At 44.9% G+C, this 19,018-nt stretch overlaps 1 protein-coding gene and 1 pseudogene across 3 annotated transcripts in view; both read left to right on the forward strand.

Moving 5' to 3' along the window:
- The window catches only part of EGFL6 (EGF like domain multiple 6), a 63,608-nt gene extending 57,553 nt beyond the window's left edge, over positions 1-6,055 (forward strand). For both annotated transcript variants that reach the window (XM_082375702.1, XM_082375703.1), the window contains 2 exons: positions 424-689; positions 5,620-6,055. In XM_082375702.1, coding sequence (XP_082231828.1) covers positions 424-689; positions 5,620-5,730 — 377 coding nt within the window. In that variant the 3' untranslated portion in view covers positions 5,731-6,055. The remainder of the gene's footprint in view (positions 1-423; positions 690-5,619) is intronic.
- LOC309620924 (aldo-keto reductase family 1 member B10-like) overlaps positions 1-19,018 on the forward strand; it is a 164,575-nt pseudogene that overhangs the window by 129,867 nt on the left and 15,690 nt on the right. The window lies entirely within an intron of this gene.

Below are 19,018 nucleotides of genomic sequence, written 5' to 3' on the forward strand. Positions count from 1 at the left end.
CCACCTAACGAACTGGCCATCATACATACCAACTCAGCGGGGAAATGCCTTCCAAGGTTCAAACAACCAATGTGGAAAGTTCTGGAACACAAGTTCTCCATTAGCAGAAAGTCACCTACAGTGCTAAAAGACCATTTAATTAGGTTCCTGCCCCATACCTGCTATTACCAAGCTTTGTGAATGTGAACAAATTCTTCAGTTTCTCCGACTTTTAGTTACCTTCTCTGGAGAGCAAAGAACTTCAGCCCCGTGATCCCTAAAATCCATTTTAGCATGAAAATTTTGTTCCTAAATGTTCGAAATGAAAAGGACTTCAGCTTTCCCTATAGGAGACTAGCGTTCATTTTTTACAGCTATTTTATACACTATAGCCAAACCCTTTACATTGGCCTCATTAACTGTGGGTTTTTCTTCTCTTTCAAGCTGTTGGCTACTATATGGCAGTTCCGGTCCTGGCAGGTCAGAAGAAGGACATCGGCCGTTTGAAACTTGTCCTCCCCGACCTGCAACCCCAAAGCAACTTTTGTTTGCTCTTTCATTACCGGCTGGCTGGAAACAAAGTAGGGAAACTTCGAGTGTTTGTGAAAAACAGTAATAATGCCCTGGCATGGGAGAAGACCAGGAGCACGGATGAACGGTGGAAGATGGGGAAGATTCAGCTGTATCAAGGGATTGATACTCCCAAAAGCGTAAGTGGAAAACATATTAAACGAGATATTTACATTCTTTTTCAGTGATTTAACAAACAAAACAAAACACTTACTGAAGTACCTAGGCACTGGGGCTACAAAGATGAATTAGACTCTTTCCTCCACTTAAAGAGCTTATGTTCTGGAGCGAAATAGATGAGGTAATTAATAGCACAACTAATGATAATACTTGTCAAGTGCGTGCGTATCAGCATTTTATGGGAATGAGCTGTCTGTGTGTGTCAGGCTCCTCTCGCCAACTTCCTTCCGAACCAGGCTCTAAACTCCTTAATATGTGAAAGCTCATTCATTTTATGCCCAGCACTTATCACAGTGAATGGAGACTGGAAGGTCACTTTTTAAAAAATTTATTTTGTTCAAGTATAGCTGATTTACAATGTTGTGTTAGTTTCTGCTGTACAGCAAATTGATTCAGTTATACATATATATATTTTTTCATATTCTTTTCCATTATGGTAAATCACAGGATATTGAATATAGTTCCCTGTGCTCTACAGTAGGACCTTGTCATTTATCCATCCTCTCTATAATAGCTTGCATCTGCTAATCCCAAACTCCCATTTCTTCCCTCCCCACCACCCTCCCCCTTGGCAACCACAAGTCTGTTCTCTATGTCTGTGAGTCTGTTTTGTAGATAAGTTCATTTGTATCATATTTTAGATTCCACATATAGGTGATATCATATGGTATTTGTCTTTCTCTGTCTGACTTACTTTACTTAGTGTGGTCATCTCTAGGTCCATCCAAGTTGCTGCAGATGGCATTATTTCATTTTTTTATGGCTGAGTAGTATTCCATTGTATATATCTACCACATCTAGAAGGTCATTTTTTAAATGTTTTTTGGACTGCACTGAGAGAGTGGCCATTGTCTGGGGTACCTAAGACCACCCTCAAGTTCCATGATTCCCTAGAAGGACTCAAAGTACTCAGAAAACCTGTTATATTCACGATTATAGTTTGTTACAGTGAAAAGATATAGATTAAAATCAGCAGAGGGAAAAGGCATGTAGGGCAGAGGAGAGATTGGGCACAAGCGTGTAATTTTCTTCTCCTGGTGAGTCATAGGGACAGCTCTTAATTCTCTTAGTAATGATGCGTGACAACATGCACAAAGTACTGCCCACGAGGGAAGCTCACACAAGCCTTGGTGTTCAGGGGTTTTGTTCTGGGTCAGTCTGCTCGCATGACTGCCCACATGGCTGACCCTAGTTACTCAGTCTTTAGCTTCTCCGGAGGACAGGCTGATACTGTGTGGCCCAAGGTCCCCACCGTAAATCACATTGTTAGCATAAATTATCTGGCGTGGCCACAGACACTCTTAAGAGGTAAGATATTCCAGGGACTTAGAGGTTATTTTCCAGGAACCAGTCAAGGTCCAAACCTGTCTTTGGAATGTGCAGGGTTTGGACAACCCAGACCTGCTGAGTTCATCCTTTACTGCCCAGAGGATTTAATAAAGGAAAAGGGAGCAGAGTTTTAAGAGGAAGCTGACCAATGGGATGTACTGCTCAGAAGGAACAAATAGGATAAAAATGACAGTCTGTCAAGTTTGACCATCAGGAGGTGGCTACCGACCTTTGCAGGAGTCGTGTCTTTGGAGGGGAAGAGGGAAAGCCACACTGTAGAGCCACCAGGAGGGAAGGGAGCAGAGCCCTGGGGGCAGCCCCTCTAGGCCGTTATGAGAAGTTTGCTCGAGGTGGGAAGGGAAAAGATAGGGTGAAATCTGGAAGGAGATACACGAAAAGCAGAGTACCAACCAGTGGTGACAAGAAGAATATTCAGGACTCCATTTCTACTTTGCTTGTGAAAGAGAACGTGTTAGTCAACGGAAGTAAAATCCTGTACTAGGCGTCAAACCAAACGGCCAGGCCCTTAGTGTCAGATGTCAGATTCAGCATCTCTTCATTCACTCATCACACTTGAATCACAGCAGAACATCTTATATAAAATACATCCTGGGGGCTTCCCTGGTGGCGCAGTGGTTAAGGATCTGCCTGCCAATGCAGGGGACACGGGTTCAAGCCCTGGTCTGGGAAGCTCCCACATGCCGCGGAGCAGCTAAGCCCGTGCGCCACAACTACTGAGCCTGCGCTCTGGAGCCCGCGAGCCACAACTACTGAAGCCCGCACGCCTAGAGCCCGTGCTCCGCAACAAGAGAAGCCACCGCAACGAGAAGCCCGTGCACCACAACAAAGAGTAGCCCCGCTCGCCGCAAGTAGAGAATGCCCGCGCGCAGCAACAAAGACGCAACGCAGCCAAAAATAATAAATTAATTAATTAATTAAATAAATTTTAAAAAAAGAATAGATACCTAAAAAAATTTTTTTTAAATAAATAAATAAAATAAAATAAAATACATCCTGGGCTTCCCTGATGCAGTGCAGTGGTTGAGAACCTGCCTGCCAATGCAGGGGACATGAGTTTGAGTCCTGATCCAGGAAGATCCCACATGCTGCGGAGCAACTAAGCCCGTGCGCCACAACTACTGAGCCTGCGCTCTAGAGCCCGCGAGGCACGACTACTGAAGCCCGCGTGCCTAGAGCCCGTGCTCCACAACAGGAGAAGCCACCGCAATGAGAAGCCCGCGCACCGCAACCAAAAGCAGCCCCTGCTCCCCACAACTAGAGAAAAGCCCGCATGCAGCAACGAAGACCCAATGCAGCAATAAATAAATAAATAAGTAAATAAATAAATAATGAAAAATAAATAAATTAAATAAAATACATCCTGAGACATGACTATGTATAAAAGTATATGTTGGGCCAAGTTAATGAACTTCTTAACCGTTCTTTCCCAGTTCCAGGGCTGGTTTAGCACCGACGAATGCCTTAATTCTAGTTTATTATCACTGCAAAAAATTTGAGTCAATACACATCCAATCCACATATTTACGTTGTTGTGTTTGTAGCGTAGTTTGGGGATCGTAACGTTGAGTCGTGCTGTAGAGGGTTGAGATCCCTGTTGGAGAATTGAAGCATGCCTCTGCCCAGCGTTCGTAATTACCTCCATGTTTACTGAATTTATATACTGAGAAATATTTTACATAACTCAATGGCTTGCTGGGGGTGTATGCTATCAAAACAGTGATTTTATTTAAATGCACATTTTTGAAAACATGCCCCCAAAGAGCCTGGCCTGTTAGAAGGGTACGCAGGCCCAGCAGGGGCCTGAGGCAGGCACCTGTGCCCTGAACTTTTTCAGTGCTAGGGCAAACCTTGATGGGGCGCAGTGGAGGGTGGGGAAGCCAAACAGTCCAGACTAAAGCGTGCATTTCAGTTTATCAGTGTCATATTGGCTGTGGATATTTGTAGCAGATGTGAGTCTTACTCCATAAATTCAGGCATACAAGGTAAGTCGCGTTGCTTTCTCTAAATCAAATTACATCTGAACCCAAAGCCCCATCCCACTAGGCTGTGTGGTGGGGGGATGGCGCTGCGTGGGATTCAGTCTCCGTTATTTGCTCACACAGGGTTGAGTGAGGGCCACCCTGCCCAGGGTGGCCTGAGCATCTGAAAGGCTAAAAGTGGCACAGACATTAAAAGATGGGCAGCACATCTTCCCTTCATCGTGAGGGCCCTGGAGACCCACATTTTGTGCACCCACGTGGTTCTGCAAGTGACTCATCTCTTCAATTTCCATGCCAGACTGGACCCAGAAAACTTTACTGGAGTCTTGCTCCTGGGAATCCATCCTCCATAGCAAGTTCGGGCAACCGTTTCCCACCCAGGGCTCGGCCACGAAGACACAGTGGTGTGGCTCCTAGTCCTGGAGAATCTCACTTTCCCCCTCATTCCTTCTGCTTCTACCCCTCACAGGCACCTCACTCCACCTTCTACTGGCTTAGCCTTCTCAAGGAGGTTAAGCCTGCGGGGGGCAAATATCAGCAAGGGGATGTCTTGTAGAAAAGTCTGCTTTTGATTTTTATATCCCAAATCTCCTTGACAAAAGAGAACATAAGAAACCTGCCTGAATTTTTTTTGTTGTTCCAGACTTGGCAAAAATGCAGTGGAAAAACAGACACAAATTAGGATGTCAATTTGTTATCCTGATATTTATTTTTTAGTTATCTGGGAGTATCAGTCAGGGATTTTAGTGATGGGAAAGCAACCACATCCCAAGATCTAGACATGCCTCCCCTCATTATCCCACCCATTGCAGCTGCTGTGAGGGGTCTGCTTTTCGGCTCACTACTTTTAAAACTTATCCCAAAGGAACATCTTTCTGAAAGCAGTTCCTGCCTGAGAAGAGACTAGGGGAGGAAGAGACTTCTGTATCCAGTTGTGCTATCACTTGCTTCTCAGTGATAGCTTGTCTCCAGCCATTCTCAAGAAAAATGAATCCAGGGAGCGTAAGAAAACAGAGAGTAGCCCGGGCAGTGGGCATTCAGTCTGTCTTTGCCCCCATTTGTCCTTCTGAGGCTTCCACTTTTCTCTTTGGAGAGCCAGGGAAAGCTGGACGCACTGGTCATCACGCAAGCCTAAAGTTGCTTCATCTCCGCTGCCCTGAACACTGCTCTGTGATTATGTTATGTTCACGGGGAGTATTCGATTCCTTCTAGCCTGGTTTTCGAGAAGAAAATCATATTATTCTTTTACTTTTGCTTTTTTTTTTTTTTTTTTCTTTAAATGGGAATTCCAGAATTTCCTCTTAAACCTTACTCTTCTCAGCTTTCCAGGGCTTTCCAGCTTCTTTTAGGTGTTGCAGTGACCCTGTTTTCTCTGAATGTAATTCACTCAGTGTAGATACCTGGCATCTGGAAAATATATTATTATATATTCAGTGTCAAAGCCTGTTTCTATGCAGTAGGGACATATGAATTTAGTCCAGTTTAATAGCTATTAAATAGTGGGACTTTATCATTGCTTTAAATATTTTGAAGTAATTTTTTGTTCCCTCTCCATTATTAGATCATTTTTGAAGCAGAACGTGGCAAGGGCAAAACCGGAGAAATTGCGGTGGATGGCGTCTTGCTGGTTTCAGGCTTATGTCCAGATGGCCTTTTATCTGTGGATGGTTGAGTGTTACTGTTGTCTTTTGTATCTTTATATTTGGCTTTTTACGTCAGTTCTCTCTTTTTTGACATTATATCATAGATCCTCCCCCCATTTTAGAAATACAAACTGAAAAATTGTGATGTATCAACAGAATCATTATTGTAAGATGCCTTTCTTGTACAAGATATGCCAATATTTGCTTTAAATATAGTACCACTGTGTCTTCTCATTCATTTCTGAGTCTATAAAATGTGGATGTGTCAGTTCAGCCCTCCTCCCCCCACCCCAGTACATTTCATGTGTCTACACGATTTGATGAACCACTTAATATAACATTTTGAGAATTACAAACAAAAAAAAAGCACAGAGAAATGTTTAACTGTTTGACTTTTATGGCGCTTCTTGGAAACTATAACATCACAGATAGACTTTTACCTAAGTGGCTTAGCCTGATCTTTTACAACCAAATTTGTATATTTAAATTCTTTGTAATAATAATATCTAAATAATAACCTTGTGTCATAGTTTCTAAGTAAGAAAATGTGTTGTTGATTCTGTGTTTAATTATGTGTATGGTTATTTGCTTTGCTAGAAAATGTGTTTTTCATTCTTTTCTCTATGGAAATACTTATATATATATATATATATATATATATATTTATTTATTTATTTATTTATTTTACTTACATTCTTAAAAATTCTTAAAATTAGTTGCCATTATGGGAACACATGACTGCTTTATTAGGCCTCATAACTGCAATGCCAATTAGCATAAGTTGTTGAATTCAAGGCCTCAGAGAAATACCTAAAACCAAATTATGCTAGTAGCCAGGTTCCAAAAAAGACTAATGCCTCCTTTCCTGTTTCTCTTTTCTTCTGAATTCAAGAACTGCTTTGTGTGGTAGTGAATCCTGAGTGTATTCCCTGAGGATGAAAGTGTATTCTGTTTTAAGATTCTAGGTCAGAAAGAGGTTCAAGAGAGCTCCGAAACAGAAGATTCCCCAGATATTTGCTTGTTAGCCCGAAAGCAACGAAGGCATTGAGCTGTAAAAGGAAGGAAAGCAAGAAGGTGTCCACTTACTAATCTTTAGAATTTGTCGCCTTACTCTTAGAGTTTTTTTATACTGAAACTCTTAGTAATCCTTCTTCTTTGTCTTTTTTTTTAAAGTAATCCTTCTTCAACAATGTTCTCTTTAATACAACCAACACATACAACCTCTTAAGATGGTGGGAAAAAATACATTGTTCTCCCTTAGTGTGAAGTTCTTTGGCCATAGAGTCTATACAGGACTGTAGCTGTATGTGTTAGGATAACTGCTAGTTATAGAAACCCCCAAAACAGTGTTTCCAGGGAGACCAGATGGAGAAGTGCCTGGCTCAGTCAAATCAGCCCACAGAGTTGCAAGAGGTAATAAAATAGTTGTGTTAAGATGTGAAAATTTGGGGTGGTTTGTTATACAGCAAAAGCTAACTGACACAGGTGGCTTCTGACACTGTGCTAGAACTTGAAGAAGGACCCCCCAACCCCAGCCCCCATCTCTTCAGTGACCAAGGAGATTTGAGAGCATAGTTTGGCTTAGATTAAAGGAAAATAGAGGGGAGACCTTGCAGTGAAGGACAGTGCCCCAGTAATCCAGGTTACAGGAAGAGATATTGAACCAGAAACGAAATAGGGAGGCCTGCAATTATGTTACGTATGGGGGAGAAAATCAATACACAAAGATGAGTTAAATTGAATAATAATATTTCATGTTTCTGTAATATCTGTAGCAGAGACTTCTAGTTGCCTACCCAATATCCATTCTCACCTTTTTCCTTACTAGTATAACCATATATATGGGGGGAATGCAATGTGCTCAGCTAAAAGGCTGTACTTCCCAACCTCTCTTTCAGATGGGGGAGCCCACTGAAGTCATTGGTGGGGCTTCCAGGAAGGATCATTAAAGAAGGCTCTCGGTTAGCAGCCCCTTTTGCCATTTCCCTTCCTCCTTCTTCCTGCCTGCAATGTGGTTGTGAAGGCAGGAGCTCTGGGAGCTGCCTTGTGACCATGAGGGCAAGGGCCACAGCCTATGGAGGAGTACATAGCTGGAGGAAGCCTGGGTCCCTGATGACATGGTGGCATGTCTACCCCATCCCATACTGGTCGCTGCTTGACATTAAGTAAGACAAAAATAAACCTCTCTTGGCCTATCTAGGATTTCAAACGAAACACAACCAAAGTCAGGTGACCATTCTTCCCTGACCACTGGTGGGCTCCCCTGCCATTTCTACCATAAGACCACAGTGTTTGGGACTAACTTCTTGGACCTTAAATACCAACATGTTATTTTGAGTTGCAGTCAATGGCCTATAGCATCATGGACCTCCAGCCTGCAGTAGCATGGAATCATACTTGGGTTCGTTTGGGGAAACTAAGGTTGGATAATTGAGCCATGACTCCCATAGATGTTGACCCTGGCATCACCCAGTGTGCAGCTGCCCCTTGTCATCCATCCTCTCCCACGCTCTCATCCCCTCACTGTTATGGGCTCCCTCCTCTGGACACTCACGCCCACCATTTCTGCCCCCTCCCCCATCACACGTACTCCGTTGTCTGGTAGACAGACTCCGTCTCTCCCCCTTAGCGGAACTGAGCTCTCCCAGGGCCGCCGCTCCGCCTGTGGCCAGGTCACATGAAGCTGCTCCTCCTCCCCCACTGCACTCTTTTCAGGGGCTGGAGTTGAGGACGGCATCCTCGTTGCTCCAACTCTTGTCCACAGCCTCTTCTTTCTCTACTTGCACGTAAAGGCCACTGTTCCTTGAAGGCGCAGTTAAATAGCTCTTTGGCCCTCCGTCCTTCTAGCCATAGTTATCAACCATCGTGGTGACATCTAGCCACATGACCCATTCAGAACCTGCCCTCACAGTTCTTTGACCTCCTCTATTCCAGTAACCATCTTCTCCTCCTCAGTCTCTGCCCTGTGGCCACCCCTTGAACTTGATCGTCACCTCTGAGCTCTTGAACTCCAATATCAAACTCTCCTGATTGATCTGGCTTTCTCTTCTTAATCTCCCCATGCTTATCCTTTGACCTTTTTAAAATGAAACCCCCATTCCCTTGACATTTCCATTTTCTCCCCACCTCTTGGTTTCTTCCTGGTTTGACTCTCCTCTCTAATAAAACACAACCTAGACCCCAAGGCCCACCATACCTTCAAAGACACCCTTGCCACTGCCTCCCCAAGGCCCGTGCTCTGGTGTCTTTCTGCCACAGCCGCCAGGCAGAGCCCCAATCTGGATCAAGCCAACTGCTTTCTTTTCTCCATCTTGTCTCCAGGCTGTGAAGCACTGTGAGGCAAAAGGACAGACTGTGTAGACTGGGTCTGCAACAAAACCAAGATCTTCAACCTGCCACAGGCCCTGAGTGCTGCCCAAATTTCTTACCACTGAATGGTGCTGCCTGTCTGCTGGTATAGACTAGATTACCTTCACCAGGATCTACCACGTCCTCCAGCCTCACGAGTGTATATTAACATTGAAATAACAATGGCATGAGCCCCGTTTTTGCCTCCTCAGGAGGCTGAATGTCAGCGGCTGCCCAAAGCACTGAGTGAAAGATTTTGAGACCACATCTGGGCCTCTGTCCTAAGCAAGGAAGGGTACTGAATGACCCCTGCTGCTCGGGCACTTGATGCCTCCCTAAAATTGCACTGATCTCTAATGTGGCCTGATGTAGCCTATATTTTTGGTACTTTTCTCTTTTTCTTAGGCACAGAATACTTGTGGGATGACTCTGGAATACTTTTACCTGAAGATGTTTACAGATGTCAAGAACTGTTCCCCTACTTGCAAGCTAACAAGTTGGCCTGTCACAGTTTCCTAGATATCAGTAGAAAACACGAGACTCCTGGGTCAGAGGTGGACTTTATTACCCACGGGACAACAGGTAGCATGGGCCTCAGGGTCACACCACTGCCCCTTGTCCCCCACCCCGAGGCTCAGAGGGGGTGGGGCAATGCAGAGGCGGGTCCAGGTGGATGCCAGGTACCCAGTGAGTTTGTGTCACAGTGAGGAACTCTGAGTTGAGGAAAGCCCCAATCTTATAAGGGGACCAATAGCCAACCTGCCCAAACATTGCCCCAGAAGGAGATGATATTTTTATCTTTGTCAGGAAACAAATCTGCTCTTGAGAAATAAGATACTATCTCTATTCTCCCAGGCTCTACCAACATCCTTGATAAGATAGTACAGAACAAAATCTGCCAGTGCCTTTGTGCAGACGATAGGTGGAAACACAAGAGGCCCATGGAGAATGGCCTCCCAACATCAGACACTTAATACCTTTCAGGGATCAGAGAGATGAGGTGATGGCAGTGAGAAAGACTGGGTAGCAAGGTTGGCTTCTTATAAATTTATAGCTTTGCAGATAACATTCTCACCTTTGATACTACTGCTTTCTTTTTCAGGACTGCTATTTAAATCTTGTTCCAATCAGACCATAAGATATCAGGTAAATTAGTTTCTGCAAAATAAACATAGAGTAAAATCATTCTACATTGCGGCAGAGAACTATCAAAATTTTATTTTTTATTTTTTTAATTTAATTTTTATTTTACATTGGTGTATAGTTGATTTACAATGTTGTGTTAGTTTCAGGTGTACAGCAAAGTGGTTCGGTTATACATACACATATATCCATTCTTTTTCAGATTCTTTTCCCATATAGGTTATGACAAAATATTGAGTAGAGTTCTCTGTGCTATACAGTAGGTCCTTGTTGATTATCTATTTTATATATAGTAGTGTGCATATGTTAATCCCAAACTCCTAATTTATCCCTCCCCCTCCCCCTGCCTTTCTCCTTTGGTAACCATAAGTTTGTTTTCAAAGTCTGTCAGTCTGTTTCTGTTTTGTGAATAAGTTCATTTATATCATCTTTTTAGATTCCACATGTAAGTGATATCATATGATATTTATCTTTCTCTGTCTGACTTACTTCACTTAGTATGATAATCTCTAGGTCCATCCATGTTGCTGCAAATGGCATCCAAAAGTTTTAGAATATGTTATAATTTGATAACTTTCCTCCAATAGTGGTTATTTGTTTTTGAATCAAGTATTCTTGCCTTTTAGAACATTTAAGAAATCTGACAGGGGCCAATTGGATAATGACCATTTAGCATCATTTCAAGTAAATGCAGTTCTTTTGGTAGGTGCAGTGCTATCAGACTGGCAATCCAAATCACTAATAGTTTCTCCCCAAGCAAGAATGAGGGGCAGGGGTAGTAGCTAGACATGTTTCCCTTTTAAAAACTGGCTTTTATAGAGAAATGCCCCTAACCACATTTGCCTGTAGATTGTTTTCAAATTCCTTTAACAAGCTTGAGGCCCTTCAAGAAGGCTTAGACCCGGTCAACATTTAAAAGGCCATTGTAAATGAATTCGACCTTTTTTTTTTTTTCTCTTCCGGTCAGTAAAACAGTGACTGCAGATGCCAAATAGCTGCTTTCTGTGTCCATTCAAAGCATCATCCTGGCGCTGTGTGGATGCAGCTTCATGCTGTTTGGCCAGGGAATGGCAAGGCAACAAACAATTTTGGGATTCCTCTAAATGTGTATAAATAAGGGTCCTTTTTTTTCTGTAGAGAATGGAGTTGTAGATTGGAGTAGTTACTTATGACCTCTGGGGAACTCTTACATCTTTAAACGTCCTGTCCTGCTTCATAAAAATTCTATCCTTAGCATACATGTGAAAAAATTCTGTACAACAGTTTATAAATAGACTTAGAGGCAGTAGTAAGGGGTGGTGAGAGTCTGGCCTGGAGCTGAGAAGGGCTGCCCCAAAGTGGGTTTAGGATAAAAAGTTTACATATGCATATATTTTTTTAACATCTGTATTGGAGTATAATTGCTTTACATTGTTGTGTTAGTTTCTGCTTTATAACAAAGTGAATCAGCTATACGTATACATATATCCCCATATCCCCTCCCTCTTGTGTCTCCCTCCCACCCTTCCTATCCCACCCCTCTAGGTGGTCGCAAATGAGGTATCACCTCACACCGGTCAGAATGGCCATCATCAAAAAATCTACAAACAATAAATGCTGGAGAGGGTGTGGAGAAAAGGGAACCCTCCTACGCTGTTGGTGGGAATGTAAATTGATACAGCCACTATGGAGAACAATATGGAGGTTCCTTAAAAAACTGAAAATAGAACTACCACATGACCCGGCAATCCCACTGCTGGGCACACGTATGCATATTTTTGACAAAAACTTGTCCTATGTATATCTCTAACCAGTTTGGGAATGTTATAGAAATTGTTTTCCACTTCTAGGTTGTGGTTTTGTTTGTTATGGTTTCTGCCACCCTGTGGCCACTTCCTAGAGCATGATGAGTGCTGGATTCAATGAAATTAGGTAAGAACTAATTACCCCTTCCTTCTCAGTAATTTCTTTGAGAGCCTATTATGTATTGCACAGACAGTGTTGCTCAAAACACATTTGGAAGTGCCTTCTTCAGGTACAAAAATCATACAGAAGATATGGTGTGTCGATTTATGGTCATGCGTCACTTATGACCGAAAACAGTACATGTTACCAACCCAGAATGCCAGTCCTAGGTATATACTCAATAGAATGCATCGTGGCACTTTCTGTAATAATCACACTGGAACAACTCAAATATCCATACTGTCCCTTGTGAGCAGAATGGATAAATAAACTGGTATATTTATTCAATGAGATATTACCAAGAAATGAGAATGAACAAACTAATGCTACTCACAGCAACACAGATGAATTTTTAAAATGTGGCATTGATCAAAAGAAGCCAGGGAATTTGCTGGCGGTCCCGTGGTTAGGACTCCGCGCTCTCACTGCTGAGGGCCTGGGTTCAATCCCTGGTTGGGGAACTCAGATCCCACAAGCCTCGCAGTGTGGCCAAAAAATTAAAAAAAAAAAAAAAGCCAGAAAGTACATACTGTATGGTTCCACTTACATAATTTTTTTCCCGTCTTCACTTACAAAAGTTTTGAGATCAGGGGCCATAACTCTGTGATGGAGAAGTTTGGACTGTGTTTACCCTTGGAGAGGGTGCTGTGAGGGAACACAAGGTGGGGGGACTTCTGGGGGGAGTGGCCATTGTTTCTTGATGCTTTTTAAAGGGACATGTTCACTCTGCGAAAATCTTTGAGCAGCACACTTATGATTTCTGCCCTGACTTTTCTATATATGTGTTAGACTTCAACAAAAAATTTACTTTAAAAAGTAAAAGTATTAACCCCCCCCCCCTTTAAGATGAACCTCATCTATGTGACTTGGTGCCAGTTGACTTGGGACACCTGGAGTGAGTTCGTCTCTTAATAGCAGGCGGGTTGTGACTGAAGGCAAACGGCACTGGAGTCTTGAGGAGTCATTCAGCAGGAGCTGAGGCCTGAGGGTTTCCTTTCCTGCTGCTCAGGAGCCTGGAACGCAGGTTCACCTTCCCCACATCTATTGCTCTTTCTGCACAGGGATAAAAGTTTCTGCCTCCCCTTTCCTATCCCTGTTACTGTCCTTTTAAAAATATTTTTCCTCCTGAGTTTGAGCTGCACGCACACAGCTCCCCCGCTGAAAGGGAAACTTTCTTCTTGCCTCATTCGGTTTCCAGACCCTCTCTCAGAGTTCCAGCAGTGCCCCCTGCTGGCAATTTACGTGCATGTGTGTGGCTGCCAGCGGGCAGGCAGCAAAGAGGGCTGTCTCCAGCATCTCCTGCTTCATCCTGGCTCCGTTTCTCTTCTCCCCAGTGTCTTGCGAACTCATGCTTCTTCTGGGTACCGAGAACCTTCCAATCAGTCGCCCGTGAGCTCTTGAAGAATCTAATCTTGCAGACCTCTCATTCTCTCCCAGTTCACCCCTGTCAACATTTACTTGTTCAAGTCCCATTCTGCTGATCTCTGACAAGTAAAGAGAAACGACCCTTATAAGAAAACTCAGGTGTAAGGAGTAAAGAGCTGGCAGTGTAACCTTCCCTAAGTAATATTTGCTCTTTTGTAAAAGCAGCTTCCAATGCCTTCATACAAAGGAACGAGTAAGAAGGTAATTTCAGCACCGTGTAAGATCAGGAATTCTCTCCTGATGACTCAGATCACACAGCTACATTAAGACGGGCTGAGTCAGTGTTTGCTTGTAGCAAGAACAGAAACAGACCTCCACTAACCTACAGCAAAGGGAAATTACAGTAAGGAAACAGGAGTGTGCAGGTGGATGGAAAGACCAGAAATCCAGCCTTGGAAATGAGCTGCAGGGTTAGAAGCCATTGCTGATCAGGAAGCCACCATCGCAGGAATAATCTCTTACTATGTTAGTCTCCACATTACTGTGCTTGAAATTCACATTCCAGGAAGGGGTGTGCCATCAGCCCCGCTTGGGTCATGTCGATGCCCCCTGGCTAGGGCGGAGCGGGGCACCCGATGGCCTGTTCTGAAGGTGGGCTGAAAGCCAGGTGGCCAAAACCCACCAAAGTCCACCATGTAGACCCTGTCACATAAAAGCTGGTATTGAGCACATGTAATTGTCCCAGCCAACATACCAAACTAAGTGATTTATTCTTGTCATCACTAAGGAGTTGACGCCTTCATTCTCTTCAGCAGCTAGAAAACTAGGTGGTGTTTGGGTCTGGTTTGAAATGAATAATAAGTAGCAAAAACAGTATTGTATGCGCCAAATCATGTGGCAAGTACAATGCGTTAGGTTGTTATGGGGGAAAATGAGGCTGAAATGGAAAAAATGCTTCTCTTGGGCACCATAAATCAGAATGGTACACTCCTGGCCAAATGTGTCTCCCACTGAAGACTTAGAAGACCTGGGATGAGCATGGTTCCCCTTTATATTGTCGTTTCTGATGAATGGTCCCTTCTGGCAGCACGCCCAGGTCATGTGGGAAAGGGGGGCTGTGGATGGTGTGTACAGTGGCGAGTCCATGAGAATAAGCCTTGAGGCTACAGGGTGCGCGCACGAAAGACAAAAGAAGCAGCACAGACCAGTGGTTTTTAGTTCAGTGCTCACATCTTGCTCCTCAGACGAACTGCTGTTACAAAACGACCTCCTTTTAAAAGAAAAACCTGAGAACCAGAATGCGGTGAGGCATTTCACGGAGCAGTCCACATCCCTGGCAGACGCGTTCCTGCTGGTACCAAGCCACTCGGACAGAGTGAAATCCCAGCGGGTGGGCTTCGGTTCAGATTTGTTAACCGCAGTGCGGGAGGCAACTGAGTAGACAGGCAGAGGTGTTTGAGTTGGCATCCTTTTATCCCATCTCTTTTTGTACTTTTTCTCCATTTTTCTGATTACATGGAATTTGGAAGCATCCCCAGTGACAAACTAGTATAAATATTGTTTTACTGCCTCTGAATTTCCATCGTATGATATGTACCACCAACTGATGGAAGCCAGGCTTCCTTCATTCTCTACCAACCTGTGGCCATAAATCTAGGGTACAATAACTTACATTCTAGAGAAATGGCAAAATGGGCAAATGGTGTGGGAAAGGAGAACAAGAGGTATGGAAACGAGCTAAAGATTACTCTGAGGGGCTTCCCTGGGGGTGCAGTGGTTGAGAATCCGCCTGCCAATGCAGGGGACATGGGTTCGAGCCCTGGTCCGGGAAGATCCCACATGCCGCAGAGCAACTAAGCCCGTGAGCCACAACTACTGAAGCCCGTGTGCCACAACTACTGAAGCCCGCGTGCCTAGAGCCCATGCTCTGCAACAAGGGAAGCCACCGCAATGAGAAGCCCGCGCACTGCAACGAAGAGTAAGAGTAGCCCCCGCTCGCCACAACTAGAGAAAGCCCACACGCAGCAATGAAGACCCAACGCAGCCAAAAATAAATAAATTTATAAAACAACAAAAAAGATTACTCTGGGTGCAAGAGGATGTTAAATGGGACTTTTCCTGACTTGGAGTTTCACCCAAATCTGAGCCCAGTGTTAAGTGCCCGCTGGGTACTTTTATAGAGAGACATGCTAGACCATCTTCACAGTACTAAGTGGGGAGCCCAACACTATGTCAGGCACCCATGGCCTGTCACCCCTTTTCAGCTGATGTACAGGAGAAGGCAAAATTGGAAGATGGCCTTTAGAATTCTAGAAGCTTCCTCCCGCCTTCCCAGCAAGTGGAGGGGAACTTGAGAGAACCACTCAGAGAAATTGACAGGTGCTCCCGAATTGAACTGAAAGGGACAAGAAATGGTGCATGACTCTCCCAAAAAACTCAACAGCTGAGCCAGCTGGGACTGCTTAAGTCTACGTATGACTGCAGAGGGAGCGGCCTCTGCTTCCAGGGCTTGGTGGGGGCAGAGCTGCTGGGACTTTGCCAAGGGCTAAGTGCACATCAAGCAAGTAGCTGGGTGGTTCTGGAAGGACCTCGCCCAAGAGGCCTGTCTGCGGGTGAGCTGACCCAACAGAAAAAGGCTGGGTGGGACGTGCCACCAAATGCAGGAGCTGGTGGTCAACCAGTGTATCATCTGAACCAGAGAATGGGTAAGAAGGGGCCCCCCAGCAAGGGGTGGGGTCTCCAAAATATCCCCAAAGTGAGCGCACAAAAAGAACAAAAGAGGCAGCCTTTGGATATCAGCACACAGAGAGCTCCAATACCAGGTAGCAACATCATTAACTGAATTCGTTTCCTGTGGCTGCCATAAAAAACTGGGTGGCTTAAAACAACAGAAATGTATTCTCTCACAGTTCTGGAGCCACAAGTTCAACCTCAAAGTGTTGGCAGGACCATGCTCCTCCCAAAAGCTCTGGGGAGAATGCGTCCTTGCTTCTTCCAGCTTCTGGTGGGTCTAGGAGTCCCTTGGCTTGTGGCTGCATCACCCCGATGTCCACCTTAATCTTTACGTGGCTTCTCCTCTGTCTCTGTGTCTTCTCCTCTTCTGTCTCTTCTAAGGACACTTGTCATTGGGTTTAGGGCCCACCCAGGTAATCCGGGATGATCTTAAGATCTTTAACTTAGTTATACCTACAAAGACCCTTTTTTCGAATAAGGTCACATTCACAGGTTCCAGGGTTAGGAAGTGGAAGTATCTATCTTGGGGGGTGGGGGGACCATTCAATTCACAATACTAATCAAATAAGACCTTTCTACCACTCCTTCCTTCTCCTGCCCTCACCCTGGGGAGACCAGAAAATAGCGCAGGAAGCAGAGACAGGGTACAGTAAGGAGAGTGAAGAACTTAATCCACGTGTCTTCCCCTTTGCTGGGCCACAGAGTTACAGATCACACCTGAGCTGAGCGAGGGTCAGCACTTTGAATTGGTTGAGTAATAGAAGTTCTGATATTAGATTAGAATGGATTTAACAACCTAAAAATAAGATTGTTTCTTTATACCTGAAAGTGACTGGAAAAGCTGTGGGGAGGCAGGGGAAGGGGAACTGGATGAAGGTAGTCAAGAGATACAAACTTCCAGTTATAAACAGGTAATAGGGATGTAATGTACAATATTATAAAGATAATTAACAACCGCTGTATGTTAAATATGAAAGTTGTTAAGAGTAAATCCTGAGAGTTTTCATCACAAGGAAAACATTTTTATTCTTTTATTTTGTATTTATATGAGATGATGTTCACTAAACTTATTGTGGTCATCATTTCGTGATGTATGTAAGTCAAATCATTATGCTTTGCATCTTAAACTTATACAGTGCTGTATGTCACTTATATCTCAGTAAAACTGGAAGGAAAAAGAAAAGCTGTGGGATTTGCTCAAGCCTCAAGCTCCAGCCCTAGAGCAGCCGAGGGGCAGGAGAGAGCCAACAGAGCTTGTTTCAAGGCAATGGTGAGAAAAAATTTAAAGTTTCTTCTTTCTTACACCCTACAGAGCCCAGGCTGTTCAATAAAGTAGATTAATAGGTGTCTCACTTTGTTCTTGTGATAGAAGCAATAGCCTTTTGAAACTAGTCTCTGAGGTTACATCCAGGATAAACTTGCGATGTTTCAACAGTTTTTTAAATGGAGTCGCTGCTGCTGCTTTACTAATTACAGCTTTAGTCTTGGTCCTGTCTTCCCTCCTCCTAGGTAAGGTTTATTACGTTGCTCAATCATAGAACCACCCTGCTTCCTGACAGCATCCAATCCAGAGCAAAACCCTGCTTCCTTTAACCTTCCCCCAAGTTACCCTCCAGTATGGGGTCAGCAAAGAAGGCTGCCACTTTCTCTAGTTCTACCAACACTTTGTCTTTATTGGACCCTTGCAGGTAAAGAATGCGTACAGGTGGGAAGTGCAGGATGCACAAGGCTACTTAATGAATGTTTTCTACTTTCCTATCAGCTGATGCATGCCAAAGGTGCAGTAGGTACTTGTTGAATTAATTACTGCGTTAAGTAAATAGGTAATTCACAGTTTTGTCCAAAGTTTTGTCAACATTTAGCTGAGCGCTGTCTTGACTGGAAGCAGAGAGGGTAGGTTGCAGAGTAGTTCAACACACTTCGATGCTCAAAGGCTAGCTTCTTTCAATTCAGAGCCCGGTGCGGACCGTCGGCCCCAGACCACAGGACCCCATACTGGGAGCTGCGGGGGGTGGGGGGGTGTGGCGGGGATGGGGGGATGGGGGATGGGGGATGGGGGGATGGGAGGTGGCCCCGGGCCGCCGACCGCTCTGCGCAGGCGCCACTTCCCTAGCACGCATGCGCTGGGTCCCGGACAGTGTTCTCCAGCCTGCGGGCTTGGATTGGCTGAGCTTTCGTGGTCCCGCCCCGGGACCGGAAGTTCTATCTGGACGCCGAGGCCTCCCGGGCTTCGCCTGTGCTTCTCGGTGAGCTATTCTCTGTGTTCGCGGGCGTCTCTGTCACTGCAGACAGGCGAGTCCTTGTTCCCAGTGGAAGCCCACCCCTGCTTGGGGAGGTTCTCGGTGTGCCCAGGGCCGGTAGACCGGAACGTGACCTCGCCCTCACCTCTCCTCCAGCCGAGATCTCCCGGGTGGGCCGCTCTCTCGGGGCCGCCGCTGCCTGTGTGCTGGGTGCCAGGCTGTCACCCTTGGACGGCTTGCAGCAGGCTTTGCTTGTCGCTCCACCCCACCCACTGGTACCCGAACCTGGGCCGGAGTGGGCCCTTGTGCAGGTCCCTTCCCCTCGCTGCACCTTTGCTTAGGGGTCGTCATAAGGCGAAAGGGCCCTAGAGCAGTACTGCGTGACTTCAGAAACTGCGACGCCCCTGCCAACATTTGGCATCGTTTCTCTCTACAGAGGAAGGGGCTCCCTGTGTAGCCGGAGAGATGTATGTGGGTTACGGCTAGAAATTTAAATTTTCTCTTTAGATCTTAGATCTAAAGATCTAAACAGATGTAGGTTATT

This window comes from Balaenoptera borealis, assembly GCF_965194805.1.
Source record: "Balaenoptera borealis genome assembly, chromosome: X".
NCBI lineage: Eukaryota > Metazoa > Chordata > Mammalia > Artiodactyla > Balaenopteridae > Balaenoptera > Balaenoptera borealis.